Below are 14,595 nucleotides of genomic sequence, written 5' to 3'. Positions count from 1 at the left end.
CAAAAAACTAAACAATTCTTCACAGACAGTTCATTTTATGTAATCAAAATAGATCCTACACTAAAGATTCAGCATCACCTTAAACAAACACTCAAAAAATCATTATGTCTATTAACAGACAATGAAAGACATAAGATAATTAGTATGAATCAAGGCCTGTCAACTGCCAAAGCACATCCCAAAATATATAAAACTGATATTCCTATCAGACCCATTATTAATTACAGACCCAGCCCTTTATGTAAAATTTCACAGTTCATCCAACATTTCCTCAAAAGAAATACCATTTTTTATCTGGAAATTCCAATGCGGACACTAATGAATTGCTTGAAAAACTAAATCATTTTGCTATTCAACCCAACTATTCTCTCCATTCCTTCGATATTGTTAACATGTACCCAAGCATACCAATTTCAAAAGTTTGTCCCATTATTCACAACAATTTAAATAAACATAGTGGCCTGAGGCCACTAGAAATTCAAGATTTCATCGCCAGCATCGGCCATCCCAGCTGAAATCTATCTGGATCATTTAGAACACACCAAAATTAACAATAACAACATCTTTAGTAACATTATTTTTTGGACAAGATATGGCAGTCAAGATATCCATGCATCACTTGAAAGCCTTTGCCCGACCATCGTATGTATCAGTGAGACGTGGTTGTCCAGCAAAATTAATGACTCAGAAGTGTTTCTTGACTCGCTGATATTGTTCCGTATGGACTAATCCCACAGCTCTGCAGGGGGAGTTCTAATTGCAGCCAAGCCAGAATGTCAAACAACTTGAATTCATCACCTGAACAGTGACTCTGAGTGTTATGCGCAGTATTATTACATTTTCGGTGGTAAAGAGTGCTGTGCAATACTCCAAAAGTGCTATAATGTCTTCAGATAACCCTCCTGAATACCTAGAAAACATAATTCTATTGGAAAAACTATTGGTGAGTGAAAAATGTTCTCTTAACTGTTTGTCGTGGGGCTGTGCTGAAAGTATGGGGATGGCAGCTATAGGTCAGCAATGATGAAGGGACGGGAGCAGTGTTGTTAAGCTGCCTGTAGCTAATCGGCCACTGCTGTGCTTGGCGCTTGCCCTAAGTGGGGACATCAAACTGAACCCGGGTCCTCAACAGTGCACAATTTGTGGAAACAGTGGTAGGAGGAACCAACTATTTGTCCACTGTAATAATTGCTCACTAAATGGCCATAGAACCTGCGTAAAACTCTCAGTGCCTGATTTCAGAAAAATAAAGAACGGTTCCCGTACATTTTTATGCTGGCAGTGAAAAATGCTGCAGTTATCAGACTCATTCTTTACAGTTACCACTGATATGCCCAGTGACTTAGTAAATAATTCTAAATGTAAATATGTAAATAAAAATCTATCACTTTTCGCCTCCAATGCACACAGTATTATGCGACCTGGACGGTTACAAAATATCCATGCATCTCTTGAAAGTCTTGACCCGACCATCGTATGTATCAGTGAGACGTGGTTGTCCAGCAAAATTAATGACTTAGAAGTGTTTCGTGACTCGCTGATATTGTTCCGTATGGACTGATCCCACAGCTCTGCAGGGGGAGTTCTAATTGCAGCCAAGCATGAATGTCAAACAACTTGAGTTCATCACCTGGAGACAATAGCCGAAGCACTGTGGGTGGAAGTGACATGCAACAAACACAAATTCCTTACTGGATCAATTTATCGCGCCCCTAAGTCATCCTAGAAATGAACAATGAACTAATCCTCTATTTCCAGCATGTGCAACAAGTACAACAAAATTACGATGCCATTTATATTGTCGGTGATTTCAACCTAGAAATTACGTGGTCCAGAAATGGTGCATCTATTCCAAATAACCCCTTGCCAATAGATTCCTTTCTGCTTTCTATGATTTATTCCTTGATCAATTAATATTCGAATCCACACATATTATGCAAACAACACGCTCAATCCTTGATCTTTTCCTAAGTAACATACTGTACCAGTAAAATAGCCCATTTTTATGAATTAATATTAAAGTTAGCACGAAGTAGGTCTCAGAGCAATCCTGGGTGATTTCTAGCTAGGGTTTGGTACAGGAGGCAGGGTCCTATCTACAAGAAAATGTTTAAATTGATTGATTAATAGTTTTATTCAGAAAATGCATTTCAAAGTGCACGTCACCTTACTGTTGATAGTCGCTGTCTTCAACATCGCCTTTTGTTGACCCGCGATCCCAGTTCACCAGGCTGAACGGGGCTGGAACACGTTCTGGAAGTTGCCAATATTACGTTGAGATAAGGCCGGAACACCCAGGTGGGTTGGATATGGGTTTGAGTCTCGAATCTTTGATGTTCTGGACGATCTCTGACGTTCTCCGACAATGTTGCGGGGTAATCACTCATCACATAAGTTATACGAGTGTCCAGAATTAAACAGTCCCCCGACACTTTGGTTTAACAGCACTGTTTCATTTAATGTGGTTGGGATATACCGTCGAATTCACTCTTAATCTTGTAGATAGAATTTATAAGTTCACTAAAGATGAAGATGCGGGTAGCATCGAGATTGGAGGAAAATAAAGCACAGTTCATGAATGGAAATAATGAAACTGAAACTTGTTCATGCACTTGGCACAGTTCGTGGTGATTTTCCACTAAATAAAGTAGCACTTGACATTGAAAGAAATGTATGACTGCTCTAGAGTTTATCAAAGACACTGCTGTCAGTCATGAAACAATACTAAACACTTTGACGAAGAAATAAGGTTGAAATGAAAAGCACAGTTCGTTGTTAGGCGCACTTGACATTAAATAAAATAGGTGACAGTTTATCAAAGTCACTGCTGTCAGTCACATACAAATAATTTACACACGGTTCAGAAGAAATTTTGTTTGAACGGGATAAAGAACACAGTTTGAGTTCGGAGTGAAACCTTGGTGTCGTAGCACACGATTATGGTAATCACTTGCATTAACATTCTTGTGAAAGTTCGAACACTTTCATGAACACTCTAAATCCCAATGAAATTATGCTGACTGAGATTTAACAAATTGTCACAGTTAATAGTATAACGTAGTAGTGTCACAATGAAATTAATTATGTTTGTTCAGAGATTAAGTTCTGCTGACTGATATTTGGAAAGAAATATCACAGTTCCTAGTATATCGCAATAGTGTCACATTTAAATTAAATTTTCTTCCAATGCGTAGAAGAAACCACACCAATAGTAAATATAACAGACAGACAGAAATCCCCATGGATAACCAAGGCGATAGTATGAGAGATTCAAAGAAGGGACCACCTGCACCAGAAATGGAAAAGAAACCCAACTGAATGTGAGTGGGAGAAATACAGGCTGGCTAGGAACAAGGTTAAACAATCTATCAGAGATTCCTATGATTCTTATATTCACAGTCTTAACACCAACTCCAAGGAACTATGGGCTTTTCTCACAAGTAAAGGTTGCAACACAGCTCCATCTGTATTTAAAAATAGCAGTACGGCAGAAGTCTCCACACCACAAGAAATTGCACACACCTTCAACAGGAAATTTAAAAATAACTTATTTGCCCCTACTGAGGAAGAGGACATGCTCTATTCAAGGACAGCATCTACCTCTCTCTTCCCTCTAACCAACCTGTATTTCTCAACAAATGAAGTCAAGTAGAGCCTTCTGAAAACAAGACCACATGCCACGACCGGGCCAGACCGAGTGCCAGCAAGAATTCTCAAGAACTGTGCAACTGCCTTGGTGCCCTCTCTTTGTGCTCTCTTTAACTATTCCATGAATACCAGGTCTGTACCTGTAGAGTGGAGAGAAGCCAACGTAGTCCCAGTTTTCAAAGATGGAGATAAGGAAAACATAGATGATTACCGCCCAGTTTCGATAATATCAGGGGTCTGTAAATGTATGGAACGTCTAGTTCTTATGTGTATGTTAAATTTTCTGGAGCAAAGCTTTTGACCAGGTGTCACATCAAAGACTTCTGCTAAAACTTAACAACTGCGTCATTCAGGGTAAACTGCTGGCATGGCTGAGGTCATTTATGATGGAAGATATAGATGTTGATTCCCATAGGGAATCTGAAATATTTGTCCTGAATGAGTAAATTTATAATACCAATATAAATGGTCCGTTATTGGACATTATAAATTTTCCAGCTAACTCATTCTTGGTAGCCAGCGTTTCGCCCTCGCGTGCTAGGATGGGCTCATCAGTTGGTACCTAGCACACCTACCAATACGCTGGCTAGTGCATACCATGGAGGCCACTGCGTAGGCTAACTGGAGCCACCGGCAGTGCCAATGCACTAAGAGACTTTGTCTCATTATCAAAAATTGATGCCTGCTTGGCCGTCAGAAGATATAGATGTTGATTCCCATAGGGAATCTGAAATATTTGTCCTGAATGAGTTGCTAGGTACCAAACTGATGAGCCCACCCTAGCACGCGAGGGCGAAACGCTGGCAACCAAGAATGAGTTCGCTGGAAAATTTATAATGTCCAATAACGGACCATTTATATTGGTATCATAAATTTACTCATTCAGGACAAATATTTCAGATTCCCTATGGGAATCAACATCTATATCTTCTGACGGCCAAGCAGGCATCGATTTTTGATAATGAGACAAAGTCTCTTAGTGCATTGGCACTGCCGGTGGCTCCAGTTAGCCTACGCAGTGGCCTCCATGGTATGCACTAGCCAGCGTATTGGTAGGTGTGCTAGATACCAACTGATGAGCCAACCCTAGCACGCGAGGGCAAAACGCTGGCAACCAAGAATGAGTTAGCTGGAAAATTTATAATGTCCAATAACGGACCATTTATATTGGTATTATAAATTTACTCATTCAGGACAAATATTTCAGATTCCCTATGGGAATCAACATCTATATCTTCTGACGGCCAAGCAGGCATCAATTTTTTATAATGAGACAAAGTCTCTTAGTGCATTGGCACTGCCGGTGGCTCCAGTTAGCCTACGCAGTGGCCTCCATGGTATGCACTAGCCAGCGTATTGGTAGGTGTGCTAGGTATCAACTGATGAGCCCACCCTAGCACGCGAGGGCAAAATGCTGGCAACCAAGAATGAGTTAGCTGGAAAATTTATAATGTCCAATAACGGAAGATTTATATTGGTATCATTTATGATGGGTCGAACGCAATGTGTTGTGTACGGAGGAGCCAAACCAGACCAAACCACAATTACTTCTGGAGTAATTCAGAGCAGTATGATAGGGCCCCTCCTGTACACGATTTATGCTCTCGACTTACCGGATTGTGTAAATTCGACCATGACACAATATGCCGATGACACAGTCATTTACAGAGCCGTGAAAAACAATGATGATATTGTACAATTCAAATTGGATCTGAATAGTATAACTCTGTGGTGTGAGGTAAATAAAATGTATATAAATATTAAGAAGTGTAAATATATAAGAGCCGGGCTGAGTGGCTCAGACGGTTAAGGCGCTGGCCTTCTAACCCCAACTTGGCAGGTTCGATCCTGGCTCAGTCCGGTGGTATTTGAAGGTGCTCAAATACGACAGCCCCGTGTCGGTAGATTTACTGGCACGTAAAAGAACTCCTGCAGGACTAAATTCCGGCACCTCGGCGTCTCCGAAGACCGTAAAAGTAGTTAGTGGGACGTAAAGCAAATAACATTATTATTATTAAATATATAAGACTAAGCAGAGCTAAACAACCACTCGAGAACCAATCTACTCTATGTGGAATCGAACTACCGACTTCTAACTCCATTAAACTGCTCGGTATTCACATTACAGACAATCTAAAATGAAATAAGCATGTGGAGGAAGTGAGGTATAAGACACACAGAACGCTAGGTTTTGTCCATAAATGTCTCTCGGGAGGAAGAAGTAAAGCCCTACGAAGGGCTTACATTTCCCCTGATGCGGCCCATACTACTATATGACCTTTCTTCCTGGCACTCAACAATAATAGAAAATATGAGGAAACTAGAGGGTGTCCAGTGATGAGCAGAATGTTTAATTAACAAAAACTTCCCCTTAAACACAGCCAGTTCATTGCCGCCAGTGAACGCGTTATGTACACAAATAGATGTAGCCTTCCTTAAGAAATCTCTGACAGACAACACACACCTCTCCCCTTTCCACTGCCTGCAGCTTTATTACTGCTCTGTTAAGAGAGGCCAAGGTGTTACTCTTGTCCCTCTCATCACCAGAAAAACCTTTTATTTAAATGGCTATTATGCAAGGTCTGCTCGTATCTGGAATCTTCTACCATCTGAGGTAAAACTGTTTCCTCTTCCTCACTTTCTCCATGCAATAAAGAAAATGTATATGTACATAGAAACCCATATGTGATGTATATAACTTGTATAAATTACAATTGTAAGAAAGATGGATGCAAGTACAGTTGAATGTGGGCAAATATGTGTGTGTGTGTGTGCGTGTGCGTGTGCGTGTGCGTGTGTGTGTGTGTGTGTGTGTGTGTGTGTGTGTGTGTGTGTAGGAGTGGTTGTGAATGAGTGTGTATACAGGGGTATGAGTCAGAGTATAAATAGCTGGGTCTTCTTATTCTAATATGTATAGAATAAATCAAGATAATAATTATTATTCTAAGAGTACAGTGTTTGGAGTGTAAATATGTAAATTTAAAATTGTCTACATATATGTAAATATTCAGTACAGTACACATACATGTGTGGATGGAAGCACTTCCGTGTATGTGTATGTGTATGTGTATGTCTATAAATAAATAAATAAATAAATAAATAAATAAATGAATAAATGAATGAATGAATGAATGAATGAATGAATAAATAAATAAATAAATAAATAAATAAATAAATAAATAAATAAATAAATAAATAAATAAATAAATAAATAAATAATGTGGATGGCACTCTTGTGATCATGAATGAAAGTGCAACTGATGCCATCACCACTCTATCTAATCTTAATTGCATTGACCCACATTTCAAGTATACACTAGAATCAGAGAACAATAAAAAACTCAATTATTTATCTAACGATCATCAGACAACCTGGTTCAGTGAGCTACAAGGTTTTTAGAAAACCAACGCAAAATGCTAACACAATCCATCATGATTCCATACACCCACATGCCCATAAATGTTCAGCATACCATAGTATGATACACCGTGCTTTTAGCATCCCGCTGTCTAAAGAAGAACTTAAAAACAAATTAAACACCATTTGCAGTACAGTGAACGCTGTTTAATGTAATCACGGGTAATGTTATCAATCGTATTATATAATCACTTCTATGAAGTCCTGTACGGACAAATACTGAAACATTGAAAATCTTCCATTTATTGTGATCATGAATTTGGTTTAGGCCTATGTTATCACATATATTTTCAAGGATTTCGTTTTCATGTATGCGAGAAGAGTGCATACAAAGAAAATACTCCCAACCATTAAAAAACCGTTTTTACACTGAGGCTGTCTTCAAGGCCACTTTCACATCTCATCTTTTGTAGCAGATGTACAGTAGAAAACTGGTCAGGGCAAGTGGTAACCCTCCTGCATACACTTTCTCTTTTATTTCTTCCCTTAAGGTAGTTTAGCCAAGGACCACTCACTCGAATTTTGCTAAAGTTTTCGCACTGTGAAGTTCTTAGTTTTTTAGTGCAGTGATGGCTAGTGTGAAAAGCAAATGTAAAGACTTAACCATTAAAGAGAAACTTCCAATTATAGAACGTTATAACAAATTGCCTACAATGAGTCAACGCAATGCTGCTGTGGAGTTACGAATTTCGCAACCTCTTCTGTGCAAGCTATTGGAAAATCGAGACAATATTCTTAAGGCAGCAAAAGAAAACAAAAACATCAACTGTAAGCAAAACTGTGATAGAAAAGACAGTCAAGTTGAATCAGCTCTAAAACTTTGGTTCTCAAATTTTAGTGAAAAAGATGCTCATTTTGACGATCCTCTGATGCGGCAAAAGGCCGAAGAACTACCAAAAATATTGGGAAAAAATAATTTCGTGGCAACGGAAGGATGGTTTCACCATTAGATGAAATGAGAAAATATAGTGTATAAACGAAAGCATAGTGAGCAGAAGGACGCTGATTCTGTCGCTGATGAGAAGTGGATAGAAGAGGAGTGGCCTAAAATTGCTTCTGAATTCCCTTCCGAGTGTGTGTATAATCCTGATGAGACTGCACTGTATTATCGCGCCTTGCCTGAACACTTCACTTGTTCAAAAATGAAAGTGCTAAAGGCTGTAAAACCTCCAAGGAACGAGTAATAGTTTTATATTGTGCGAGTATGTCTGGTGAAAAGAAAAGACTGTTAGTGATTGGTAAAAGTAAGAAACCACATTATTTTAAAGGCATCAATAAGTTTCCAGTGAATTATCTAATACATGGATGACTGCCCTGATTTTCGAAGAATGGCTACTGAAGATGGATAGTAGGTTGGACCGTAAAATAGTTTTGCTGATTGACAACTGTGCAGAACACATTGTGAACTGTGAGCTCATTAACATTAATGTGGTTTTCGTACTGGTGAATACAACTTCATTAATTCAACTACGCGATCAAGGAATCATTCACACCATGAAAGCGTATTATCGCCATGAAATGCGCAGAGGAATCTTAGAAAACATAGAGGACTCACAAAAATCTAGTGCTAATTCCCTTGCCAAAACAACCAGCCTTCTTGGTGCCCTGCATTTTCTAGCCACATCATGGGATAATGTCCCAGGACATACAATAAGGAACTGTTTCTGGCACAGGGGTTTTTAAGAGAGTTACCAGAAGTAAAGGAGGATGTTGAATTTGTCCAACAGGCTTAAGGGAAGATGAATTTCAGGAATGAATGAACATTGATGAGGGCATCATTAATGATGTGAAACAGACAGAAGACGGCATATGCAAGGCAGTTACTTCCGCAGAATTAGACATGAGAGGTGAAGAACACGGAGCAGAAGTAAGTGATGCTGATGATGACGAAGTTGCCAAAACTTCCTGAACACCAACGAATGCTGAAATGTGACAGGCGCTCGATATCTTGCGACGAGATGTTCAGCATAGGTCAGTGGACTTACAAAAAAATTACGAATATGAAAGATTCATTAATGGACTTTTGAGAGACAACCAGAAGCAAACAACATTTAGAGACTATTTTACATAGCTGAAAATAGTTAACTGAATTGCAGTGCTGTGTACCAGTATCTGTTTCATTGTAGTGCATGTAGGTTATGAATCAATGTATCATTGCTGTGCATGTAGTTTATGAATCAGTGTTTCATTGTAGTGCATGCAGGTTATGAATAAATACAGTAGGCTACCTATCAATTTTTATTTTTTGGCTATTGTTATCGATTGGTTAATGATATCAAATTACCTGCATTCCAGAGTGATCATAATAAGCAGTGTACACTTTATAGCTGAATATAATGGTTAAAACAGCTCCTTTATAGAGAAAATCATTAATAAACATAAACATCAACCTTCAACCACCTTAAGAAAAGAAAAACTCACAACAACTTTTTATCTACTTTCACGTTTAGTAATAAACAAGTCTACCAAATCACGAACATATTTAAAAAGCATGATGCCAAAACAGCCTTCAAAACTTATAATAGAAATACAGATATTTTACACAATACCAGTTCTATTAATCATAGCAAGAAGTTGACCAAGTCAGGTGTTTATAGACTCAGTTCCAATAATTGTGATGCTGATGCATCCTGTGATGGTAAAACATGTAGGAGCTTCCATGCATGATACTTAGAGCATGTTAATGCCCTGAAATATGACAGATTTTTGGCCATGAGACAGTACATAGGTGATACTAACCATAAGTTCACTAATATTGACCAAGACATGAAAAGTAATAGAAAAAGGCCCCCTGTTCAATATTATGGAATATTGTTTTATCCATTTGGAAATGTTTTTCAATCCTAAATTCAATCTAAATGAAATTTCAGATAAATCAAACATTTCATTTGACCTTTTAATTCCTTTCTTTAGTAATCATGTCTCAGATAAAAATAATTATTTCTTTTATAATCTCTTTAAATTCCCCTCTCAGCAGCACTCTTTCTTTCTGCATCCTTCAGCCCTACCTTAGACATCCCTTCTCTCCCTCCCTGCTCCCCTCCTTCTTCCATCTTCTCCCTTCTTTATCTCCATCCCCTCCTCCCATATCTACTCCTTTGTTTCCATTGCCTGCTTCCTATATCATGTCAGTGTTTTGTTCCCTATCCACTCCTTTGTTTCCATGGCCTGCCTGCTTCCTCTAGCATGTCAGTGTTTTGTTCTACATCAGACATTACATGTACTGTATATTTCACTCTGGAGTTGAATCTCACAAATAATTTTTCTCCTTCTTAATTTATTTTCTGTTTTTTTATTCATTCCTAATTCTGTCCATCATTTCCAGATTAACTTCATTTCCTGAGGTCCTAACTCAACTTACAGAGAACATCCTATTATTGCAAGATCACAACCATAATTTTTGTTGTTATATGTATTTTAATGTTATAATTATTCCTGCAACATTGCCTTTATCTTATATACATATGTTTTAGTCATCATATTATGTTTGATTTTTATTTTGGCTGAGATTGGCCACTAAGTGGCTGAAACTAGCCCCAAGACTTATGTAATGTTATTTACTTGATATATTGTATTGAGAAGGTGGACACTCTTGTCAATTTATTTCTTATAATTGCACTTCAATATAGAACAAAAATGAAATTTATAGCTTATAAATAACAATAAATAAAAATAGTGCCAAGTACTCTGTAGGCTCGGTTGCCATGTCAAAATATGAATGTAAAATTGGTCCCTGATTAATATTATATATCGGAATGGTACTTGAAGATCCTGGGTTTAAGCTACTTACATTAGTCCTTTCGTCAGCTGTTTCGTTCTCCGGGGCACTTGAGTCGCTCTTGCAATGAGAAGACTCACTGCTTCAATTTCCATCTTCGGACACTTCAAATGAAAAATCACTTTCATCTACATTCGCAGAATCCAAAACTGAACCAATCTATTCCTCACTTACTCTCTTCTTACTAAACATGTCGCAAAATAGCTATATAAATTGCAAAAAGCCAGTCTCAAAAATAGCAACGCAAGCTTGACTGAAAAAGTTAGCAGGGAGATAACACAACTCTACTGTATTCAAGGATTCCCCTTTCAGCCAGACTTAAAAGTGTTGTTTACTGCCATCCGTTGAGTTTTTTCATTAATGCTTGCGCTGGTAACACTGGATCTCTGACCATTCAATATATTAAATTTCTCTCATTGGCAACTTGTTATGGGATTTACTATCTTAAATTCCACACTCTGGAGTTAAGAATCTACTTTTATATTATGAGGATCAGCTCATTATTTATTATTTAAATGAGTTGTGCCAGTTGGTTTGAAACTCTTCTTCTTACATTCGACTAAATTCTGATATATGACAGCCCTGCATGATGTGTGAATCACATATAAGTAATATAACATCACTTCCATACACACTATGATCTCAGGTATAATGGAAAGTAATTGAGAAGCATCTGTTCAATAGGTGATATTTCCCTTTTTAAAAGTTGTGGGAAAAGCACAAGAAATGTAAAATTAATGGCACATGGAATGTACCCATGATGGAGTTTGGTACAACTTTTAAGAAATTACATCTTTCTGGTCTGGATTGCTCATGGCAGTAGATAATATTCAACTACTGAAATGCATGTGGACTAAATACTGATTTATTTTTTGGAAGTACAAATAATAGAACCTTTTGAACAGACACTCCTCAATTACCCACGTCAAAGTGTAATTCCTTTTGAAAGAAGGTACATTCGTTACAGATTTTCATTCATTGGATTGTATGGTAACTCCAGTTCAAGTCCATTTCCCATTGGAAGGAGATTCCATAGAACACAAAGGGGATCATGTTCGAGGGACTACCATTTACAGCAAAGTACACTGGAAACTCCTGATACTCCTTTATTGCTGAAGATAGTTTAGACAAAAATAAAAGTCATGCCATGTCCTGCTGCTCTATTACAATGTGAAGACACATAAAAACTTCTATGTAGTGAGATATCTGCAATCTTTGGGGTGCTATATTATCTTGTACATTCATCTGACCTAGCTGTGTCTCTCAAAATGATGATATTTCTAAATTAGCAAAATCTTCAAACACTTGATGGCGATTGTGGTGGCAATGGTGACTTCAAGGGGGAAAAACAACATGTTTATCAGCCCATTTGGACATCTGACTTACATAAGCCTGTTGTCCATGAGTGTGTCAAAGCTATCCCTAAAGAACTGTTTTGTTGCTTCTACTCATATTTATAAGCTTCCAGATCTCAGACAGCAGTATGTGAGCCAAGTGGGGAATACATTGAACAATTTTTGGTGTAATTTTCTGGGATACTGTCTTACCCTAATACAATATCCCTGCATGGTGGCAGTATTATTAGACCTTTATGTTTTCTTATATATATAAATGATTTGAGTAAAGGAGTGGAATCAGAGGTAAGGCTTTTTGCAGATGATGTTATTCTCTTCAGAGTAATAAATAAGTTACAAGATTGTGAGCAACTGCAAAATGACCTTGATAATGTTGTGAGATGGACAGTAGGCAATGGCATGATGATAAACGTGGTTAAAAGTCAGGTTGTGAGTTTCACAAACAGGAAAAGTCCTCTGAGTTTTGATTACTGCGTTGATGGGGTGAAACTTCCTTTTGGGTATCATTGTAAGTACCTGGGTGTTAATATAAGGAAAGATCTTCATTGGGGTAATCACATAAATGGGATTGTAAATAAAGGACAGAGATCTCTGCACATGGTTATGAGGGTGTTTAGGGGTTGTAGTAAGGATGTAGAGGAGAGGGCTTATAAGTCTCTGGTAAGACCCCAATTAGAGTATGGTTCCAGTGTATGGGACCCTCACCAGGATTACTTGATTCAAGAACTGGAAAAAATCCAAAGAAAAGCAGCTCGATTTGTTCTGGGTGATTTCCAACAAAAGAGTAGCGTTACAAAAATGTTGCAAAGTTCAGGCTGGGAAGAACTTGGAGAAAGGAGATGAGCTGCTTGACTGAGTGGTATGTTCTGAGCTGTCAGTGGAGAAATGGCGTGAAATGACATTAGTAGACGAATAAGTTTGAGTGGCGTCTTTAAAAGTAGGAAAGATCACAATATGAAGATAAAGTTGGAATACACGAGGACAAATTGGGGCAAATATTCATTTATAGGAAGGGGAGTTACGGATTGGAATATCGTACCAAGGGAGATGTTCAATAAATTTCCAACATCATTGAAATAATTTAAGAAAACGCTAGGAAAACGACAGATAGGGAATCTGCCACCTGGGCGACTGCACTAAATGCAGATCAGTATTGATTGATTGATTGACTGATTGATTGATTGATTGATTGATTGATTGATTGATTGATTGATTGATTGATTGATTGATTGATTGATTGATTGATTGATTGACTGATTGTGCTAGAAACCTGATGGGCCTTGGCTTACCAAGCAATTGCTGCTCATACCAAAAATTTGCAGATTACAAGGTGATGCATGGTCAGGGCAATGAATCCTCTCAGCTGTTATTCTTGGCTTTCTAAACCGGGCCTGATATCCCACCCTCAGATAGCTCCTCCACTGTTCTCACGTAGGTTGAATGGACCTTGAACTAGCCATCAGATCTAAGTAAAAATCCCTGTCCTGGCCAGGAGTAGAACTTGGGGCCTCCCACTAAGAGATGGACTTCATACCACTAGACCATAGAGCTGGCCTCATACAATACTGCACAGCGATACTTTGCTAACAATCATCCTATTTCATTACATATTACAGGTCACTCATTTGGAAGTGGGGTAGAGACTATTGTCCTAAAGCAATTTAAAGAAGGTATGGCATCGTATCTTGTAGTTCTTGCATCATATTGGACTTTATTTAATAATGAATTTAGAGATGAAATTACATACCTTGATTTCAAATCCAGAAGGTCCAATAGCTTTGTTTTCAAGCTTTTCCTTCGCACATATTCCAATGCAATACCTAAAATAAAATGGGTTGTTATTAATAGATGTCTTCATAGCAATTTACGATAGAAATGTACCCCAAAGATGTACATTAGGAAGTAGCTTGGTATACTCATGTGTGTAAAAAGTCATCTGGTAACCTACTATTGTGAGGTCTGAGGTTGTGAGTGTAATAACAGTTATTATTTGAATTGATTTTCCTGCAGTAAGTATGGAAAAGCCACTATCAGCAGAGAGATTCACGTGGTGCCGTTTCTCAATCTGATCACCGAGTACAATTTAACACACTTGACTGCAGAGGTATTCATTCCCACCAAGCAAGTTGACTGCATAATGTGGGCCGTGTAGCTGTAATTTTGCATTCAATAGATGATGGGTTCGAGCCCCACCACTGGCAGCCTGAAAATTGTTTTTGTGCCAGGCATATACTGGGGCTATGCCTCAATAAAAACCCTAGCTACTACCTTCCTAGTCCTAGCTCTTTCTTATCCCATCATCATTGAAAGCCTTAATGTGTTGGTGCTCTGTTAAGTAAACTTGCACCAGGAGAGTTGGCTATGCGGTTAAGGGCACGCAGCTGTGAGCTTGCAAC

The 14,595-nt window shown here is 38.2% G+C and overlaps 1 protein-coding gene across 1 annotated transcript in view; it reads right to left on the bottom strand.

Annotated features, from left to right (window-relative positions):
* Positions 1-10,939, bottom strand: part of LOC136863694 (dynein assembly factor with WD repeat domains 1) — a 277,042-nt gene extending 266,103 nt beyond the window's left edge. Inside the window, exon 1 of the mRNA XM_068226039.1 lies at positions 10,857-10,939. Coding sequence (XP_068082140.1) covers positions 10,857-10,939 — 83 coding nt within the window. The remainder of the gene's footprint in view (positions 1-10,856) is intronic.
* Between the last annotated feature and the right edge of the window lie 3,656 nt (positions 10,940-14,595).

The sequence above is a fragment of the Anabrus simplex genome, chromosome 2, assembly GCF_040414725.1.
Source record: "Anabrus simplex isolate iqAnaSimp1 chromosome 2, ASM4041472v1, whole genome shotgun sequence".
Lineage (NCBI taxonomy): Eukaryota > Metazoa > Arthropoda > Insecta > Orthoptera > Tettigoniidae > Anabrus > Anabrus simplex.
The sequence above is the reverse complement of the archived record's forward strand: the minus strand, read 5'-3'. Positions and strand labels throughout refer to the sequence as shown.